This window comes from Volvox carteri, assembly GCF_000143455.1.
Source record: "Volvox carteri f. nagariensis unplaced genomic scaffold VOLCAscaffold_10, whole genome shotgun sequence".
In the NCBI taxonomy this organism is placed as follows: domain Eukaryota; kingdom Viridiplantae; phylum Chlorophyta; class Chlorophyceae; order Chlamydomonadales; family Volvocaceae; genus Volvox; species Volvox carteri.
The window spans coordinates 814105-835597 of NW_003307553.1; the positions used below are offsets into that span (position 1 = coordinate 814105).

General features: G+C 54.5%; 3 protein-coding genes across 3 annotated transcripts; 1 reads left to right on the forward strand and 2 right to left on the reverse strand.

Moving 5' to 3' along the window:
* Window positions 1–84: 84 nt before the first annotated feature.
* On the forward strand, window positions 85–12285 carry VOLCADRAFT_88810 (uncharacterized protein; the record flags this gene model as incomplete). The annotated part of the gene is made up of 20 exons (XM_002948400.1): window positions 85–129; window positions 285–461; window positions 838–975; window positions 1471–1587; window positions 2222–2284; window positions 2913–3170; window positions 3953–4000; window positions 4379–4594; window positions 5089–5330; window positions 5552–5689; window positions 6096–6137; window positions 7299–7436; window positions 7819–7922; window positions 8355–8455; window positions 9011–9158; window positions 9530–9675; window positions 10118–10231; window positions 10481–10593; window positions 11170–11317; window positions 11785–12285. 20 exons carry the CDS (start codon window positions 85–87, stop codon window positions 12283–12285), a joined length of 2997 nt encoding a protein of 998 aa, XP_002948446.1.
* Window positions 12286–14449: 2164 nt separating this feature from the next.
* VOLCADRAFT_58408 (uncharacterized protein) lies at window positions 14450–15013 on the reverse strand (the record flags this gene model as incomplete). Its single annotated transcript, XM_002948531.1, has 1 exon — window positions 14450–15013. The coding sequence occupies one exon, from the start codon at window positions 15011–15013 to the stop codon at window positions 14450–14452; it is 564 nt and encodes a 187-aa protein (XP_002948577.1).
* A 195-nt stretch (window positions 15014–15208) lies between these two features.
* On the reverse strand, window positions 15209–18846 carry VOLCADRAFT_103907 (uncharacterized protein; the record flags this gene model as incomplete). Its single annotated transcript, XM_002948532.1, has 8 exons — window positions 15209–15900; window positions 16173–16304; window positions 16768–16891; window positions 17075–17154; window positions 17490–17584; window positions 17941–18127; window positions 18633–18677; window positions 18772–18846. The coding sequence occupies 8 exons, from the start codon at window positions 18844–18846 to the stop codon at window positions 15775–15777; spliced, it is 864 nt and encodes a 287-aa protein (XP_002948578.1). The 3' UTR covers window positions 15209–15774.
* Between the last annotated feature and the right edge of the window lie 2647 nt (window positions 18847–21493).

The window sequence follows — 21493 nt, forward strand, 5'->3', positions numbered from 1 at the left end:
TTTATACGGCTTGAACCTTCTGACGAGTCGAAAAGAACACAGTTTAAGGGCGCAAGCAGCGCGTCCGTCAATCAACAATCAGGCATGGCGCATAATCCCGTGTATACAGGAAGCATCGTAATAGAGAAGGTAAATATTTTATACTGCTAGCTTGGACGATGCGTGGAGCTCAGGCATTCGCGCGTCCCTTCCTCTCCCGTACCCCCGAACCGCGCAGCGAGGACAGTAGATTATTATTCAGCATTCATTGTTGCATAGGCATGCCCTCCTAACATTCTGCGCAGCCATTTTCGTTTATCGATGCTCAGGATCCTCCTTCTCCGGCTGGCGACACAAGAAAAAGGAGTTCCCAGGCACCGCGATGGTTCGTTATTGCAGTTATTATAATAACAATTTTGTCGGTGCTCGGTATGGCCATTGGTCTTGGAATCGGTCTTGGGATAGGGACAAAAAAGAACGAGGTAAGGTTGCGTGTACGGAAACTAAACTCTCCGTATGTGTAGATAATAAGATGATCGAATAAATCTAATACTCCTACAAGATTAATTTCCTTACCGCTGTTTACTCTGCTTACTTACCGTTGCTCCTGTTAGCGGCTCGGGATCTGCCGCGCCTTGCTCGCGACATCGCTCGCCCGTCGCTAAGCGTTCGACTTGGCGACTCTGACGGCTCTTTAACGCTGCGTTCGGTACCTAGCTGTGGTCTTGCGCTCAACCTAACTAGTGATTATAAATGTTTTTCTTTCATCAAAATCTTTTTCTGTCCTCCCGCCGCCGCGGTCTCAATACTGATGCTGGCCCTGTGCTCAATCCTTTCTCACTCTCTACTCGTTTCCAGACCCCAGCATCCGACGCATCACCCGTTAGTCGCACTGTCCCCAACATGACGTACGTCAAGAACAAGCTGATGCAGTACATCCCAGTGGATATGCAGGAAGCGAATACAAAAGAGCTCATCGAAAGCTACTTGATGCAGGTAAAACCACAATACAGAAAAAGGGCATACCCAACATAACGTAGCTCTTATAAGGAATCCTAGTCCACAAGCTTCACGCCAAGGCTTCTATGCTTACAGCAGCAACGTCCGCTGGCTGCTGGATACCGGCCTTGCCAGTTGTGTCCTCAATGAACCTTGCCAGTTGTGCCCAGAACAAAGTTCGCTGAATAATAATGTCTGTGGCGACAATCTCCAAAAAACACTATTTGTTCCCTCGAAACGCCCATACTGCTGCAAGATGGTCCAGCACCGCACGCGAGGTTCAGCGGAGTCGAGGGCAGCTGCACCGTACTACTTTTATGCGTTGATTGAGGCCACGGCTACCTGAACACGGCTACCTGAACAGGCATTACCGCTTTCCTTTTTTTCACGCTACTAAGGGCCCTCGCTAGGCACCCCGCAGATACGCAATTTCCTTTCCTCTCTGCCCCCGTGTTTGCCTGCCTGTGCTCCGCCTGCCTCCTTCATGTGCAGCTTTCTCGAAGGGGCCCTATTTCACAGCTGCTTGCGGATCTGCTACCGGCAGTAGGGCTCAACAACACATCCATTCAGCCGCAAGCGATACAGGTCTTGCTGGAAACGTGGTTCGAGGTGGGCCTTCTGACAAGCATGTATGTGTTTTGCATGGTCAAGGGTCCGTAGACTCCGTACCAAAGCAGGAAGAATTAATGATTCCAATCCGAAGGAATTATCAGTACATCTTCACCCCGCACTGTTTGTATCGAAGCTGGATCACAAGGACAGAGTATTGATCACGTGCACGTATCTGCACAATAGTGCTAGGAGGTGGTAAGCCCCCGCCTTTGATAAAGAATACGGAGGATCCAGCTGTGGTGTTCGTGTGCAGCAGAACGAGTCTCTTAATGTTAGGCAGGGCAGCAAGCGCCACCCCTGAAAGGCAAATCCTCGGGGTGCAGTAGTGAAGCAGCGGAACGGTGGAAACGGAAAGGTTGCACGCACGGCTCAACCTAGAAATTCAGGCGATGATTTAGGTCCGTGTGTGTGCGTATAGTATCCACACGTGCAGCAAGGCTATGAAACGCTTCTTCTGTGGGGAGGGGGTGACGGCTAGAGATAGACCTGGCTCGCAGTGGGTGCAAGCATTATTGCGGCCACAACCATCGTGCCATGCAGGTCCAGGACCCGCCAACCCATGGGGCACCCATGGGGATTTGTGAACCCGAATTCACGCGCCCGCATATGTGTGCACGACCCCCCTCGTCAGGAAAATAAAGTGGACACCCGTTCCCTGGCGGCAACCATCGACACCCTGTCGCAGCTGGCACAGGTACGTCAGTGCGTGACAAATTTGACGTACCTGAGACAGGGGGTCCCCGGTGAATGTCAAAAGGTACTTCAACGTGTGCGTGGGGATACCAAAGTGTACGTGGCCGTACGTGACCTCTGGCCTGGCCGTGTGATCTCTGGGGAAAGGCCCCCTTGTTGACACCTGGCGAGGGAGATGGCGGTAGTGACATCGCAGCCCAGTTCACGCACCTCCAATGCCCTGCATACATGCCAGCATAACTAACAGCCAAGTGCACATGAAAACCCTTGGTCGTACGGCGGCATGGCCTCTACTGAGCATTTGTGTACCCAGGTATGTATGTACGTATACGTTCTGTGTGGGCGCGATGAAAAGGGGAGATTACTCGTATGCGTGCTTGAGACTTATAAAAGTTTGGCCTGCCAGGCCATCCATACGCGTTACCATCGAGATATGCACATACCGCATGCTTACCACTTGCTCGACGTGTTTTGGCAAAAGCGATATTTCCCCCAAACTGCGCACATATCACACATATCTTCCCTTGGATTGCACAATCTTATTATGTATCTACCCGCACAATAATGCTTTGATGTAAGCGATATATATTTCCTTACAACACACACCCTCCGGGTCGCATCCGGCACAGGGCTTATTCGACTACCAGAGTCACGTGCTCACCATCGTCAACAATTTGCACGGCGTGGTGTCTCAAGTACGGCAGCAGCTGGAGGCGCTGCCCAACGCGACCATCACGGTGGGGGGCAAGGTGCTTGGCCTTGGGGGCTCCGCTGGGGGCACACTCGATGGCGGTCAAGATCTGATGCGGCAACAGGTATTTTCCAGAGGCCTTCGGATACGCCCACGTACTGGCGGGTTGGCTGCCGGGAAGGCTCAGTTAGATGGGGTGCGGGTGCATGCAGCGGCTGGTGCGGTGTATGTCTGTGTGTCTGTGTGTCTGTGTGTCTGTGTGTCTGTGTGTCTGTGTGTCTGTGTGTCTGTGTGTCTGTGTGTCTGTGTGTCTGTGTGTCTGTGTGTCTGTGTGTCTGTGTGTCTGTGTGTCTGTGTGTCTGTGTGTCTGTGTGTCTGTGTGTCTGTGTGTCTGTGTGTCTGTGTGTCTGTGTGTCTGTGTGTCTGTGTGTCTGTGTGTCTGTGTGTCTGTGTGTCTGTGTGTCTGTGTGTCTGTGTGTCTGTGTGTCTGTGTGTCTGTGTGTCTGTGTGTCTGTGTGTCTGTGTGTCTGTGTGTCTGTGTGTCTGTGTGTCTGTGTGTCTGTGTGTCTGTGTGTCTGTGTGTCTGTGTGTCTGTGTGTCTGTGTGTCTGTGTGTCTGTGTGTCTGTGTGTCTGTGTGTCTGTGTGTCTGTGTGTCTGTGTGTCTCTGTGTTTGTGTGTCTGTGTGTCTGTGTGTTTGTGTGTTTGTGTGTATGTGTGTCTGTGTGTCTGTGTGTATGTGTGTATGTGTGTATGTGTGTATGTGTGTGTTTGTGTGTTAAGGGAAAGAGACTGCGGATATAGAAGTGCCGCATGTTGCGGGTGTAAGCCTTACCTAACTCTCCTCCCAATTAAATACCCTAGCAGCCAGCTATTAGCTGCTGTGTGTGGTCTGGGTTCGCGGCGGGTTCTTATTTTCTAACCACCGCACTGGGCCCCATGCACCTACATGCCCAACCAATCCTTGACCTCCCCTGCAGGAGGAGGAGGAGGCTCAGGCGCGTGCCAGGAAGGTCGTTGCTGACGTGGTAAGGGGCGGTGGTGGACAGGCTGCAAGGCTATTAAGGAGGTGCAGAATGGGAGGGACTGGGACGGGATGCGGGCAGCGCACTAACAAACGTTCCTTTTGCAGCCGTGGGCCCGGTTTGTTGGAGTACGGCATTTCCTTCTCCGCGGGGGCTGATGATGGCCAAGACGTACAGTTTTGGGGATACACACCTAGCTTTGATATCTGGCCCCGTACATTCATCTTTTAAGACTTGGAGGAAACGAGCGAAATGAATTTAACGCCAGCGCAATCTAGTGCACTTTGCCGCCTTAATCCAACTTGGGAACACTTAATAGTAACCCACACAATTCCGCAATTCAACTCTGTTTAAACCCCATTCGTTCATGTGGTCGGCTAGGTGGACGCCGTGTTGTCCAGCCCCACTATGGCGCCGTACGTGGACGAGCTCCGCAAGCTGTACGACCCGGACACATTGCCAGTGCTCGTATCTAATCTGTACGGTGTGTTAATGCGTCTAATGGCTGCGAGTGACGAGCTTCGGGACATCATGAACCGACTGGACGGACACTTTGACTTGGGTGCGATGTCTAGGTACGTAACAAGTACGGGTAAGGTACGACATTACATACAATTGTCGCAAGCTCAGGTCATACACACTACATGTGTGCATACAGTGCATACAGTGGCACACGTGATTGCTGCAATGCCAAAAGACGATGCGATTGCACTGCAGAAAGGGTGTTGTGAGCCCCCGTGTGTTTTCTGTTTTTCCCCACCTACCATTTGCTGCATGCGCGAATGCATGCACCCGAAGTTACAAGTCCCGTACACACAAGTGGGGGGCCAGTCCGTAAAAGCCTGAGGGGGGGCCCATGGACGGTCATTTATCAAAGAGTTGTTGAATTGCTATCGGTTGCCTTACAGCGGGTCATTGTGTTATTTGTCAGGGTGCCCGGGAGCTGAAAATGATAAATCAACCCACAAGTAGCCGCGTCCTTACCGTACCTCTGTGTGGCCCTCTCTTTCCTGTCCCTTAAACCAGCCCCCCTTTTAAAGCGCCCCGGCCCTCCCACCTCGCGCCCCAACGGATCCTCCACACGAACCCAGCACAGCCTACCAATCTATAACCACCGTACGAAGAGCAACCTCTCCACCCTAGCCGCCCCTGTGCCTTTCGACAAGCGTACGACAATTGTGCTGACGGGCCCTGCACGGCGGCGGCTGCAGCAAACCCAACCGCTGGCGGCGGCGCTGCTCCGAACCAAGCTGCCAGCAGCTTTCAAGCCCGCCAACAGCTCGCTGCTGCCACGGGTGCTCGTACCTCTGGTTTTTCACATAATGTCGTACAGGTACAGAAACATCGTACGATACATGTACGCAGACGGTGGTGCTGGGAATGTACGGCAATCATGAGTAAATGGTCACTACAACCCAGAGCATGTAGCAAAGCTGGAGAGTGCGCCCACCAGTTTCACGACCTGCACGACCGCATGTGCTCCCTGTAAGCTGGCGCGTATGTCCACCATCAATCTCTTTGTGACTGTACGATTTCCTGCGGGGGCTGCTGCAGGCAGGATGACACATACGGGCCGCCCAACCTGGACAAGTCCCCCGATTACGTGGACCGCTTGCTCAGGGTCGTGAACGCCATGGCCCTCCCTACGAGGTTTCAGTTCTTCGTAAACGAAATCCGTTACGACCCCCTAACGTGAGTGGTCGCACTATGCCCCCCTGAGAATATTGCCACTACTGACTGACCGACAGACGTACATCCTCCCCTTTCCTTAACACTGTAAATTCCACATAACAACACCATTAACATATGTAGGGGATATAAGGCCCCACTGCGCCCCGTAATAGCACAAGCTGTTTAACAGCTCACGCTTGCTGTCCAGGTCGAAATATATGTGCCGTTCAGCCTAACTTGCGCATTCTTGCGAAAGGGCGATGCAGATGCTGTTTTACCGAGCAGGGGACATCCATAGACAGCTCGTGAGAGTGTATGGTCCGTCAATGTGTGCACTCTTTTGAACGGTGTGAGCGATGGCGACCTGCTTGCGATGGCGACCTTTCCCCTCCTGGCCCTTTCCTTGGGCGCCGCTCTCCTCTCGCAGCAATCCGTACCTGCTGCGCGGCAGTCGGTCGTCCTGGCTGGGGTGCGCTTCACGAGGCAACTACGTGTACAGGGACTGCGCTGACGTCCTCAATGTACGTATGTACATGTGTACGTGTGTACGGACTGTACCGGAGGAGCCTGTACGGGGAAGGGGACCGTACCCAACAAAACCAGGGAGCCATGAACGATAGGACGGCACCTATTCGATGATGCCGGGAAAGCATAGACATGTGTTTTGGGGAGGATGTGAGGGCAGCGGAGTTCTGCTACCTGCCTGGCTGCCTGCACCATCACTGTCCTTAGTGCGAGGACACACTTGGTCCATTTGGACGAGCATGGCGGCACACCTTGGCGTGTGTGTGTGTGCGTGTGAGGAGGGAGGAAGGTGTCCTGGTCATTTAATTCTTGGGGCCGCTCAATGGGCGATAGAACCCTCCAAAATGTCTCCATCCGTTCAACCCCCAACTTTCCAACCGCTAACTATACCAACCGCTAACTACACCAACCGTCGCCTCTGCACCTGCGGCTGATGTGTGTGTATGTGTGTGTGTGTGTTATACACCTTCAGTTGCGCTACTCCCCAAAGGTGTAACGGACTCATACGAGCCGAAGGCCCAAGGGCCAGTGCCTAGGGCTGCCCGAAATAGATAGATGACATAAAAATGTGATGTATGTGCGTGTGCGCCCTTTTGGCCCCTTTCCTTCCCCTTACCCCCAAAACGATCAGGGAGCTGCGGATCACCCTCGCTCTATTAACGTCTTCGTTGTGGGTGATAGATCTAATGCATCATTTGCCGGGTATGTGCCGTACGTGTGTCGTATCCGCTGTACATGTACCGTACACCATGTCTCCTTCGGGTTGGGCATATTCATCCAGGCAGCCTTCAACGCATCCATTTATACATTACTACGCTCATCCAACCATCCAGACACTTATTGCTATATTAAGACATCCATCCTATCGCTTTCTAGATGATTTTTGATTTTCCTTCGTGTTGAGCGATGTGCTACCAACAATTCAAATCGAACGTTTGTTGCAAGCAAGTGCCACATATTATGCATCACTCATCGCCACGCTGTACTATTATTACTTCTAGCAGCACTACTTCTACCGCCTTGTCAGGCTGTGGATCTACACCTAACGACATGTCCGTACAGTCAACCGTACACCACCACCACCCACCGTGTTCTTCCTGTACAGATATGGCTGGGTGCCGTCCTCTCCCAGCAACATCACTACCGGCCATGTGGCCGTACTCTGGAGTGTCTTGGACACCACCCAGTGGAACAGTGTGGCGGGCTGGGAGTACGGCGCCAAGGTCGTGTGGCATGAGATCATGTGAGAACCTGTGGGGCATGTGTGCATGTGTGTGTATGTGCATGTATGGTGGGACGCGCGCAGGATTTCCCCAAGGCTTTTGAGGGGAATGATGGAGTAGGAGTATCTCCACGTGATGTGCCATGAAGAACCACAAGATGGAGTGTTGGTTCGGGTTTGGGAGGGCATGAAGGAGGCGATAGTGTCCCCTGTGGCCGTTGGTAAAGACAAGGATAAGGATAAGATAGCAGAAATGTTGTGTATTACTCTCCGGTCTGAAGTAGACGCTGACACTGTGGACTGTGCCGTACTACTTTTCGTACGTGTACCCGCACACATTCAATACATGGCCCTCCCCTCTTCTTTCCCACGCGCATATGCATGCATACATACATGCATACAGGCATCATTTGGGCCTATATCACACCTTCGGCCGCTCCAATGCAAACGCGGCGGTGTGCAGCAGCGGCAGCGATGACGGCATTGCGGACACACCCATCGTGGCAGGTATTGTACGAGTGCCGCACAGGTGTGCACGTCGTACATAGACCCAATTGCTCCTCATTCATCGTTGATTGCGCATAGTCCAAATCATCGTCATGTCGTGGTCTAGATGCATACATACATACATACATAACGACGTGTTGTCACCTGGCAGGGATGTCATGTGCTGTATCACTTCTTTTTGCAGAAAAGAACCGATCGGGGGGTGTCAGATCCCGTGATACCCAGGACACTACACAATGTCACCTGGCAATGCAAAAGGAAAAAAACGGCTCTATGGCCTGACACGATGTTGTAGAGGTTCAGCAGGAAAGCTTTTCTCTGTGGTCCAACCCACAAAACATTTCAACCTGAGAAGAAGGCTCCTTGACACCTTTGGGGAGCAAGCCTTTCCACCGCGCTGCCACATGGTCGGTATGTATGTGTGTATTGCAGGTCCTGTGTACGAGCAAAGGGCCTTTTCAACCGCTGCCCGCGCCTATTGCATGAAAGTCTTCGAAAAGGACCTGGGCAGTGACTGGGCCTTCGTCATGACAGTGAGTGGTGGGCGGCTGCGCTTGCTCTTGTTTACTGCTACTGACAATACTTGACTGCTACTGCTGATGATGATGATACTAGAATGAAACGGTCAGGACTTTACATGCATGCTGTGACTCTGCACGATTGCGCCAGGCGTGTGTCTTTTTTCTTAGGGGACTGATCCCTGATGGATGCGGAAATAGAATGATGATGATGACCGTGATGAGTAGGGAGCCCAGGACAGTAAACTGAACAGCTTTGTCGAGCGTGACAGCAGCCGCCACCGCAACATGCAACCATTCACGGGATGGTAATGCTGATAAGGAACAAAAACCTCAGATCAACTTTAGACAGCCTTGTAAAAATGCGTGAGAAGAGGTGCAGAACGGCGCGAAGGGAGAGTGCATGCACGCATGTCATGTCTGTCATCTCTCCCTCCCGTCCACCCGCTCACCCGCTCTCCCCTCCCCTCCCCATCTGTATTGGTCCCCTCCCCCTGTTGGCCGCCCTCCATCCCCTCCTCCTTTCCTCCTCCCCTAACCCCCTTTTGCCTCCAACAATGCGGCTTCCAGGTGTGGGCCAACCGACTGGGAATCCCGCCAGCTGATGCGACCCACGGCTTCGACTCCTGCCCCTTGGAGCGCGGCAACGACGAGCTGGGCAACTACATCACGTACACACACGACGTGTGTGTGGCCGCGCTGGGGCACACCACGGCAGGTGGGGAACACGGTCCACTGCGAGAAGGTCCTGGATAATATTGAGGTCGGTGAAGCGACAGACCCGACGGAAACTGAAACTGGCTCTTGTTTTGTTTGTTGGGGAGGGTAACGTTATTGTTGTACTTCCTTGCCTCGTAGTTGTTGCTCATTTTCCGGCTCCACGTTTCACAAATACCTTGATCATGACCTTAATTTTAATAGCATTCCAGCAAAAGTTTAGACTTGCCAGGCAAACTTCAAACCTCCATGTCGGGTCCTACCTTAGCGGGACTGATGGGAGGCGAACTTGCTAGGGCGGCTTCGGTGCCTTTCCTTCCCTCTTTACACACCACATCATCACCATCATAGATCATCATGATTGCCGTACAGGTCAAATGCAGTACATGCACAACTTTGCGAACCAGGTTCAACGCAAGCTGTACATTTGGGGGCAGTACTTCGGAGCCCTCAACCCCGCTGCTTTCAAGGCCCCGCCCAAGGCCCCCAACCCCGCCAATAAAGGAGGCCCTTGCATGGTGTGTACGAGGATGGCCTGTGTTTTGCTTTGCGTTCGTTCCGCGCCACCACTGCAAGACCCACAACCACTACCGCATCACCAGACTCATTTAAAGATCGTCATACCGGTATTTTATCAGTTTTGAACTGCCCAGGTCCCCGGGGGGTATAGCCCTTCCACAGCAGCACAGATACGAACATCATATGCCCTCAACCACCACTGCTCTTCTCCCTCATGCATACACACACATATATATATATACACACACATATATATACACACATATATACACACATATATATACACATATATATACACACAGAGACACATCCTCACTGGACTACTTCCATTGGTAAAGTAACTCGCGTGCCGAAATCCTGACCGTGGCCAAGGTTCGCTCAACACACACACATACACACATACATGCGTACATGCATCCGCGCGCGTGTGCATGCATGCAGGTCACCCGGGCAGGCTGTCAGTGCAAGGGCACCTGGAGCTACCAGGGGCAGCACCTCAACGGGTGTGCCAATCCTGATGGTGACAGTAAGGGCATGTGGTGTCCGGTGGAGCAGGTAGGGCGGGATTCAGGAGAGGGCTGTGCGTGCGGGGGGGGTTGGGGATGGGGGCGTGGCCGGGAGGTTGACGGGGCTGCTCGGGTGGGGTGTGGGGGGATGAGGCGGGCTAAGAACCCTAAGTTGTACCACCGCGCATTTACAACGTGTTTTTGTGTAGAACCCCGCCAGTGTGTTCCTCCACCCTGGCCGCAACATCACTACCACCTCAGCTATCCCCGCGCAACACCTCGGCCGTCACCGATGCAGGACGGCAACTGCCCTTCCGCCATTAACGGCTATTGGGACTACTGCACGGCGGATGCCACGGAGGAGCGATGCACGCCAGACGGGTTCCGGACGGTCCCAGCTGCACCGTCGAAGTAAGCACGGACATGCATATGTACATACGTACATACGTACATATGTATTTATATTTATGTAGGTGTGTATAAAGCTCATGCTGCGGTAATGCTGCATCGCGAGCCGGAGAACACACCTGTGCTCGTTTAGCCATGTGCCTGCCGTACACTACAACCTTACTACACCTACATCCAACTGACCAGGATCGTTATTCCGTTGACGCAACACGGCCTCTATAACCGTCAACGGCATCGGACTAGCATCGTTCTTTTTTCATGATGATCCACCCATCTTTGGTACGGCACCAGCAACCGCCAACCCAACCTAGCTAGGTTAGTTTACTCGCATCCCAAATTGACAAAGTTTAAACCAGCTCAATCCAATTTCCACTTTCAAATTCATTTCACCACCCGCCCAACTCGACCCTAGACCCCCTAGCCCCCCGCACGGAACCTGGTTATCATCAGTCCAGATGCTCCAAACCCAAATTGTTAATCGGAAAACGTCGAATTAGGTTGTATATCCTCGTGAATCCGAACTCGATCTAATCTCAAGCCCCCACCCCGCCCCGTCACACCCCGCCTCCCACTCCCCAGGCCCCCAACCCCCAGGATCCCCTGCGGACCCGGGGGAACCACGGAATCCGGATCCACGTGCACCAGTGACCCATGGGCCCTGGTGGACGTCAATGGGGAGTACGACAGGATCTTCTACGGCTGTGCCAACCCTGACAACGACCCCCAGGTACGGTGTACTTTGTCGTCCAGTGTACGGCTCACAGATCGCGGCCAATCCATTGCCGCCTGTTCCTTGGGGCCTTATGCGTCTTTGGACCCCTGGAGGAAACTTATATGTTTCCTAATGGGGCAACTCTCCATCATGTTCGCGTCTTCACGGTTTAAACGTAATTGGTAATAATGAAACAAATGTATCTTCATGTCGGCTACGAACCAGCAACGATACGACATAAACATGTTTTTAAAGTGCATACGATCTTTGAAAATAATTTAATGCAATCAAAGTAAATTCCTCATGAATAACTACTGCATTCCCAGTCCTAAACCCCCCTGTACCTCTCCGCCTGTCAACACTACCCCGGACACACTACCCCCCGGACACACTACCACCCGGACACACTACCACCCGGACACACTACCACCCGGACACACTACCACCCGGACACACTACCACCCGGACACACTGCCCCCCAGGGCTCCTGGTGCCGCCTCAAGTCCGGTCACACGACGTTGCAGGGCCGCAACTGGGACTACTGCGGCGTCCGCTGCCCGCGGAACGGCAGCATGGGCCCCCTGGCACCCAGCTCGCCACCCAGCCCTCCGCCTCCACCCGCAACGCCCGGCGGCTTCTCCGGTGGTGGTGACACCCCTGCCTTCAACTGCTCCACAGGCTACCAGGGCCTGCCGGCCGGCTGCTCTTGTCGGCCTATGTGGGGTGTGGCCCTACGACCCCCCTTTGCAAATGTACCCACGGACAGTACGGAAGCATCTGTAGGTCGGCGGTATACGACAGCGAGGTACTGTACGGCGCTACTGGAGCTACAGCCCCCTGATCAGCAACAGGGTACGGCGAAGCCGTTGGGGATATGTGAAGCGACGGGGTGCATGAATCCGGCGTACAACGGCCGTATCATGGTGTGTAGTACACCCTGTACGATACTAACTTGGGAAGATGGTGAAGATGTTTGGCTGTAGTAGCAGCTGAGCTCTGTCGGGTTGCCGACTGTGACAGACCCGAGGACAAATCCTGCACGGGAAGATTTGGTCAGATACTCTTCGAGGGTATTTGAGCCGATCTCCCATTTTTCCCCAATCCTTCGATTTCGTCGGTCGATGAAATTGCGCCAGCCAACGGTTTTTTTTTTGGCCTAGTCCCGACGATGGGGAGGGAGTAGCAGTGGGTGCCATTTCCCCATCACGGAGGCCGTATAGCCACGTTGGTTCGGCAGTTGGTTGTTATGGACGACACGCAGCGTGAGGGGTGTGGGTCCGATTTGTGCAGAAGATAGTGGCCAGCCAGCTAGCAGGGAACTCATACGCTACGGGGGGGGACGTGAAGGACGGGAAGGTGTGCACCCGCGGAGACGTAATGAAAGCTCAAAAGCCAGCCTGATGAGAAGCTACTCTGTACATGAATGGTCTGCGAATGTATGTGTCGTGTACGGCACTAACAGCATGGCAATCGGGTCGATAAAAAATAAACCCTTGGTGCTCTCGGCTGGTAGCGAGTTTTGATATTGCATACCATGGTGCATAATTACAAATGTTTTTGTTAACGACCAACGGTTGCGCACATTGCGACGACGTGGTCGGGTGGGTTCATCCGCTAAAAGGGAACTAAAGGGGTTTAGGGCAACAGCAGGAAGGCTAGCAAGCCTTGGACGCAGGAGGGGGTTTGCATGCTCCTGCCCTTCCTGCCTATCGAATCTGCTATTACTCTTCAAACGCCGTGCTTTAATTAGGAGTGCGCGTGCAGTGAGGCAGTGCGACTTGTTGGCGCCGCGCAAGAGTTTAGACGTGTGAGGAGCGCTTTGTTGCAGCAAGTTGTGGGTGGGTGGAGTTCCTTTGCCCCTAGGGTTGGGACGATAGCTGGCAGGTTGTTGCAAACACCGCCTCCTCAATGCAGGTTCTTGTTGTTCTCGTATTGTTTTCATTCGGAAGAGGGTGACGGTGCTGTGCTGTCACAAGGCTGGGCCAATTTCAACAGTCAGTGCTGCAGCAGGAAGACAACTTGAAGCAGCTGTCGTCCTAGGTCATACCTATCTTGGCTGTTACTTTCCGTTAGCGCTTTCCGCTGCTCACAGATTGTGTACAGTGTTTTCACCGTAAGGTGAACGGCAAAAAGCAACTGTGACCTTTGTCTACTTCCACCGCGATATTGTCATGTCGGATAACGAGTAAAGGCCTTTTGGTGAGTATTGAGTGCTGGGAGTGTTGAGGGAAGTTTCCAAATGCCGTACGATACCGTTGGTGGTACAACATTGGGCCATAAATGCGGGAAGAGAGCCGCCATCAACTCCACGCGCCGAAGTTTACGTGGCGTTACGTCGCACGGCAAGGAGCGGCGGAGTGCGTGCCCCTCGCTTTCCCCTAACTCCTAAACGGGATGTGAGCACAGCACTTGTCGCTAAGACGCCCTACCACGCCAAGTTCACCCTGTCGCGTCACAGCACAGCAAAACACACTTAGAACACACACAGGACACAGCGTAGGGCTCACCAGGTATAGCTCACCGCGCACAGCCCACCAGCTGCTAGGGGGCCATATCAACGCGCCCCCTCTCCCAGGGCCTTGCTAGGTGGGGGGGGCTAGCAGGTGTCGCAATTGGCGATTAGCACCAGGACCAGCACCTAGGGGGTCACTCATGAGACATTCACGAAACATCTGGATTCGGTTCCTTCGCCGCTCATATAAAATCCGTAAATCCGGGAGCCACACGCCTCGCTTCCCCAGCAGTGCTACTCTCTCTCTGGAGGCAGGGAACATGGTCAGCAAGTGTCTCCGCCCCGCATCACAATGCATCGGCACACGTAGACCCCCCTACAGGGTCGAGTCCGCTCCCCCTGAGCCCCGAATTGACCACCGGCAAAGTTCACACAGTGAATCGCGCAAACCAAGGATACCGTCGCGGCAGTCAGTCTCGTTGTCCTCCTCGTCGAAATCGTCCGGTCCTGCCATTCGGTGGCTCCCCCCGATGACCCGCCTCACCTCCGCCTGCCTGACAATGTTCCTAACCCACAAATCTCCGATTATCCTAGCTTGCGTGGGGTCCGCATTTCCCACATGAGCCCTGCATCCGTTCCGCTTCGGCGAGCAGCAGGAGCTCCTCAAGCGTTCAAGTATTATAAGGAGCTTCTACCTAAAGGCCCCCGCGCGCCTGGATGAGCGTGAGGATGCCCTGGGGTCCCAACAGAATTTCGTTGAGGAAGCTGATAAGGCCGACCCATACGATGGGGCTGACGTCCACACCGCTGACCAAGGGGACGACTTTTCGGGTGACGCTCAGGATGGGCTCCGTGGGGACGTAAGCTACGAGCCAGGGAAGCTTCTTGCCATCGATATCAGGGTACCACGTCATGGGCACGCGGATTATGTAAAGAATTGTGAAGATGTTGAAGAGCGGTCGCAAGACATCGGATGCACGTTTTGCTGCTTGGACCACTTGCTCTGCGCCGTCTGGTGCATCAGCAGCAAGGCAGCTTCCAGCAATTACGCCGCTTGCAATTAGCGCCGCGGCTGCTGTCTCAACGAAGCCAAGCGCATGGGAATCACTGGTCGACGATGAAGAGGTTTCAAGTGAAAATGTACCAGAGCGCTTGGTCGCTAGGTTGTGTACTACCCGTAGCTGGTGTCCATGCCGCACGACTCGGATTGGACCGGCCTTGAAGGCCACACACTTTACGCAGTTGGTTGAAGTGAGCATCGGCGACATAGTGGGCTATCACAAGATTACAATGAAATGAAGTAAGTTTTATCCTGATAGGATCATAGTATTTCCTCTGCTTCCTTGATCCGGGCATGTTTTCCGCTGTGGCAGTTGTCACCGTTGGCCGGAGCATCTCGTCAAAGGGTTGAGGGCAATCAATACATCGCGCGCGCCATGAGCCACGAGCCACAAGAGATATCGCCACAACATGGCAATCGTCAACGCTCCTTCCGATGCATGCGGTGCCCACCCGGTCGGCCAGCCAGGCAACCTTATTCATCACCTCGCGCAAGTCCGTAATAACCTAGCTACATCAACAGAAGCATAAACCAGCTCTTATGATCAACCCGTCATCCTCGTAGTTTGCAGTACCGAGTTCGATACGTGCCCACCAAACGTGCCGTGCAACTAACGGCAACTGCCCCCTCCTCAGTCATGCCCCACATGCGGCTCGCTCTCTGCAAGGAACCTCCAAGAATCCAACAGCCCATTGGGACATAGGGCACTGATCGCCGGTTTTCTCCATGCAAGCCGACCGAAGACTCGTTCCCTCATTCCTGCCTAATTGCAGCCACCCTGCAGCCTGCCGACCTCTGCATGGTTCCCTTTATTACGTCTCGCCACGTCACCCGTCCGGTTAATCTCGGTCAGACGTAATTGACCTCCAGCAATCCCTAGCATTCAATTTGTATCACCTTGGCGATAAAAATGCATCTACAGCACTACCCTCCTGCATTGCTGCTGCTCCAATCACAGAGCTACTGCAGGTCGTAATGCGTCATCACCGCCTGCAGCATCTCCTCAGTCGCCGCCACGCCCTGCCCCTCGCACTTGGCCACCACAAAGTGCTCCGGCCGAGCCTCCGCCGCTTGCCGTACAGAGTCCTGAGAAAGGATGCAGTGCAGTACGGGCCGTACGGGTGCCTCTCAACCAGTTGCTGACGAGGCGTGACGAAGCCACACGACTGGCCCACTCAGGGCCCTTACCGTGAAGACGGTAGGTGATGTCTGACGGTGAATGGCTAGTAGTGATGGTGGTGGCGTAGTGAATGAGGCTGTCAAACGGCGTAACTGGCACAACACAGCGACACCTTCCTTCCATCCCTCTCCCTCCCTCCCTCTCCTTCCATCCCTCCCGCTCCCTTCAACGAACGCACCGAAGATATGCTGGGCAGAAAGGCTCGTCCCACCTCCCTAGCGAGCTCCAAATCGTTGTCATCATCGCACAAGAAGCAGCAGTCCTTAGCGGCGACACCGAAACGAACCATCAGGTGGCGCGCTGCCATCACCTGCAACAGCAAAGTAGCGATGTTCTCTTAGTTTAGTTGCAGATAACGGTTAGGGTCGTTAATCTTGGAATCATCAAAACACCGCGGACCCCCCTCGGGTCGCATTACTGCTGTCGCCATTCACTGGTACTATATATGCGAGGGGGTGTCGGCCACTTTCCAGCAGATAGTTCATGGGTTGGACTGTCCGTTGGCTGGTTGGCTGGTTGTTCGTACACTTATTCAGTTCGTACACTTACAGTTATTCACTGGCACAACTGCCGGCATACCCAGTTACCTAAACAATGAGGTTACTGAGGTTTACAATAAATCCGAGCCCATCCACCGGCAGGGCTGGCTCCCGCACCATCCAATCCAGATCCAGATCCTAAAAATGTCGTTAGGCTGTTGCGGCACGGCACGGTGGTTGTGGAGCTGTAGTGAAGTTGTAGCTGTAGGTCTGATTGCCGTGTGTCCTCCCTACCTTGCCGCTGGTAGCTGGGTAGAAGTCCGCAGCCCCCAGGTTGAAGGAGCAGCTAAGGCCCTCGGACCGGAAAGCCGCCAACCCGCGAAGGTCATCCATAGTCTTGTCGCCACGAGCATGTACCCTGAGGGAGGGTCAGGGTATGTACGACACGTACGGGAGGATCAGACTGGGAAGAGTTTCAGCGTTTTACGCTATCCAGGGTTGGGCCAGGGAGGGGCTCCAGGGTTGGGCCAGGGAGGGGCGGCGAAGGAGGCGAGAGCCCGACAGGATGCGCGGAGTGGCTCCCACCCTCCCACCCTCCCACCTGAAGCTGGTGGTGTAGCCGTTCGCGTCCAGGTACCATCCCTCCGCCAGAAGCCGGCGGTACAGCTCCCACAGCGAGCCCTGCAGGACAGCAGTAATGGCAGTCGTGTCAGTCAACAGGTTGACCGATCTCTCAAAGCAACTGTTCGAATGACTCAAAAGCCAGTTTGGATCCAAACCAAGACGGTGAGATAGCGCAGCATCTCTATGCCAGGGAACTCCAGGCTGGGGCAGAACCAGACAGCAGAACTTCCCAGATTGCATAGCTCGCAAAATAACAGCAGCAGCAGCAGCAGCAGCAGCCCCCGGCCAATGTTTTGCTGTCTAGCCCCCACACGCGCGTCGGCGGGCCGTCACAGTGTGCACATGCGTATGTACGTACGTATGTCCGTTTACGTCAACCTTTATAAACATACCGTTCTGTCCTTGGGCTGTACGGCATCCTGTTCCACAGATCCCACCACCTGATCATGTGAGGAGCGCCATTCCGCGTCCTCCGTGATGGGGCAAGCTGTGTGTGTATGTATGTATGGAAGTATGGAAGTATATGTGTGTAAGGGTACATATGTATGTAAGTACATGTGCCAGGTCTTAAAAGGTAAGGTAAGGTTCGGTTTCGAGGAAATGCTATTGCTTGCAAAATAACGCGTCGGCCAGTTACCGATGGTCGCGTCTCAAAGAACTAAACCATTCTACAAACATAATTTAAGGGAATGCTCCGTTATTTGAGGGCCCGGAGAGCCCGGAGAGCTTCATCCCCTCTGGGGACCCATGTGCTGTTGTTGGTGGGCGGCCCCCGACCCCACCCCCCGGGTTGGATGAGTACATGGATACATGGGATGAGGAAAGGAACAAATGCAGCTGTACCTGTTGGCAAATCACTGCCTGGGTACAAAATGCGCCCGCCATTCTCACAAACGTACGCGTCCGCGGCTGGCAGGTACGGCAGCCTCATCAGCAACGTGGAAAGGCGGGCGCCTGTAATGACTACGAAGAGAGCGCCCCGGGAGCGAAGTTGCGCGACAAGGTGCAGAGTGGCGGCGGAGATAACCCCCTGTGCGCGTAGTGGGGGTTTGCAGTAGCGGCGGCGGTACTGGTGACTAGCGGGCGGCGAACCTTTTTTAAGTATATTCAATGACTGGCCGAACAACGAAGAGTAGCAGAGACAGGGCAGACAGATCAAGCAGTAGGGAGGTTTCTTCCCGGGGTGGGGACAAGAAAACCCTGCCTAGGTTTGTTGAGTGTTCGCCCGTATGTATTACGTATACATGCGTGAGTGGACGGGTGAATTGGGGTTGGACGGGGGGCCTTTGGTGGTTGGGTATGTGTGTGTGTGTATTTTGTGGTGGGGCAGGGGAGCGGAGGTGTTCGGCTTCCGGATTGCGCGTGTTGCGTATCTGATACGTCGTATTGCGGTAGTTGGGCAGGACAGGGCCTTGGAAGGGGGGATACGTGGCAAGACCTCGCGATGCGAGAGCTATGCAAACGGCGACAGGGAAGCGGGCGGCAGGGCCCCGCCCTGCAATTTATTGGGTGCGGAGTGCGCCCCCTTGGCGCACCTGACGACCACTCGCCGACGGCGGGGTTAAGAGGACAGCTGCGTCCTGCAGGAGGAGAAGCCCAGTGCAAGAGTGAATCCATTGCAATTTATTAAGTATTCAGTTACAGTCGGACTCCATAGAGGGTTGCCAATCGCACCCTATCAATCGTTTTCGGTTCATGCATAATGGTGCCATCGATATCACTGAAGACGATCCGCGCTGTCTGACTCATTTCTTTGTGAGCAGGTCGAACACGATGAAGATTTAGGCTGTTTGTCCCTTGGGCAGCAAGTGGCCGTGCCCTAAGCCTGGATGCGATGACCGTACACATCCGAGCCCGTAAGTACCGTAATCAAGTTGCGGGCATGAGGGGCAGGAGCAATTAGCAGGTGATAAGAGGGGCCTGCAAAGCGGCGATCCGTGTAAGAATCAGGCGGTTCTAAGCCTAACAGCAACAACACTGCAATGATTTTCAAGGAAAGAGGAGCAGAAACGCAGATATTGCCTGCGACTGGACAGGTGAAGGCATAAGCAGTGAGTGGATGTAGACGAATATGAAGATGAAATGCAGCGGAAGTAGCGAAGCAAAGACGTGAATGGAACAAGTAGATTACCTCCAATATGTTCCCAAACGCTGAAAAGGCGGGAATGGAGAGTATAGCGCAACGAGCCGAGAACGGAGGGGAAATTGTGAATAAAAGCGCAAGCGCAGCAGCCAGCACACCCGTTTGCACAACTATGCGGGACCAAGGGAAAGGGAACCCGCAGAATTGCTCTCATTTGGAACTCCTTAGTTCCGAAAAGAGTGTGACTCGCAGGCCAGATAATATTTGCAGGGCGGGTAAACTGTTGTCGGCCCCGCGTTGCGGACCCAGGGTTGTGCCATATCTCAGCAAGGTGTGGGCGCCCACACCTAGCTGAATAGCGCCACACCCCTGAACTCCAGGGCTCACTTTTACCACTGCTCGACTGGATTTGGCCAGACCCTAATTACGTGCTTTGCTGAGCCCTGCTTTCGCGTACTGTCCTCCCCCGGATTTGCAATTTCTTTTTGCCGTGGCTCTTTCGGTTTCTTTCCTAACAAGTGAGCGGCTTAAGGGGACTTTGGTCAAATGACCGGATCGTGTAGACTGACTGCAAGTACGATGGTGTACAATACCTTTTTTTGGAGCGGCGCGCCATCCACTGTGACAGATTGGCGCTGTTCACAGCAACACTCTAGTACCAAACACACCATGAGAGATTGGGGCGACAGAAAACCCTCCGATCCAAGGACCCCGGTTCGAGGACCCCTACACGGTCAAGACGGGATTTGCTCAACAGTGGTGGAGAGGACGTCCCGGTTCCGGACAGCAAGAGAGACTCAAAAGATGAAAAATGCAAAAGCGCCTCCTAAACCCCTCCCCCACCTCCTCCAGCCAAAACCCAAAGGGATTTAAATACCAAAGCACAAAAGGGAGACATTATGAACCAAGAGCTGTCAACAGCTGATTGACAACCGCCCAACCAACAAACCGTCACCAACCACCGACAGGACAAACGGAAAGTACATTAAAATCTATGATGCAGAAGCGGAATCAGCTGTTGGTTGGAAGGCGCCGTGCGGCCCTGGCTGTAATTTTCGCCGCCTTCCGCAGAACGACGATGCCATTGACGATTACCAGAGCGCAAAACCCGTCACATATCCGCATGACCGTAACCCGATGGGACACACGTAAGGGAGGGGGGCGCCGCTCAAGCCTGCGGCAACCCATCGGTCCCGCCTGCACACCGCCACCACCCGCTATATCTCCTTTTCTCTTTTCCCCCAAAAAAACCCAAAAAAAGAAACCCCCGCCTCTGTAACGGTCTTTATCCGCTCCGGCCTCGCCCCGAAACCAGCCGTACAGTGCCCTTTCTCCCTCCCTCCCTCACTCGCTCCCTCCCTCCCGCCCCCCTACCCAGGTCTCCCCTGATCTCTCCCTGCACAGCTCTCCCCTCTGCCGCCCCCCTAGCAGCAGCACGTCGCAGCAGCAACAGCCGGTCCATCACCCGCATTATTACCAAATGGCAGCCTGGTTGCTCAACCAGACCGTGACGCTGTGCGCTGTTACCAGGGTCACTCCCCCCTCTCTCTCTCTCCGCCTCCCCCCATCTTTCCCTTTCACGGCCAGCATGCCGCGACGGGCTCCCTCCCCCCCCCCCCGCACCCGACCCGCGTCGCCGATCGTCCCAACTCCCTCATCTCCTTCCTGCTTGTAGCCTCTGCCTAGGGACGCACTACTACCCTGCTGGGGGGGGCTGCTGCTGCTGCTGCTGCTGCTGGTAAGGACCGCCGCCGCCTGGACGACTCCCCTTCCTCAGCCTCGTAACCGCAGAAAAGCAAGTCCTGGCAGAAGAACAGCCGGCGCCTCGTAGAGCACCCTCTTCGACACCTCGTTGGGATGGGCAGCCAGTCACCCAGCCACCACCCGCACATGCCGCATCCGCTCCCTCCCGCTCCCTCCTGCCCGCATCCCGTCTGCCACCGTCACAGCCATTCAGTCCGCGCTTTCGAGCCGCCTTCCACCACCGGCACCACCACCACCACCACCACCATCGGCACCACCACCACCACCACCACCACAACCCACCACCACCGGTACCACCACCATGAACACTACCGGGCCACACTCTCCCGGTTGTACTCCCGGAAGGATTCCTGGCTCTGCCACGTGTACAGCAGCGGGCTCTTGCTAAGCTGCGGATCCGCACTCATCATCCCGATCAGGTCCCTCACCTTGAGCTGTACGGGACCCTTGGGGAGCGGGGGAGGAGCGGGCAGGGAGGAGGAGGCGGCGGGGGGAGCGGCCCCCGCGGGCTGAGATGCCCCCCCTGGAGGTGCAGCCCCCCCTGCCCCT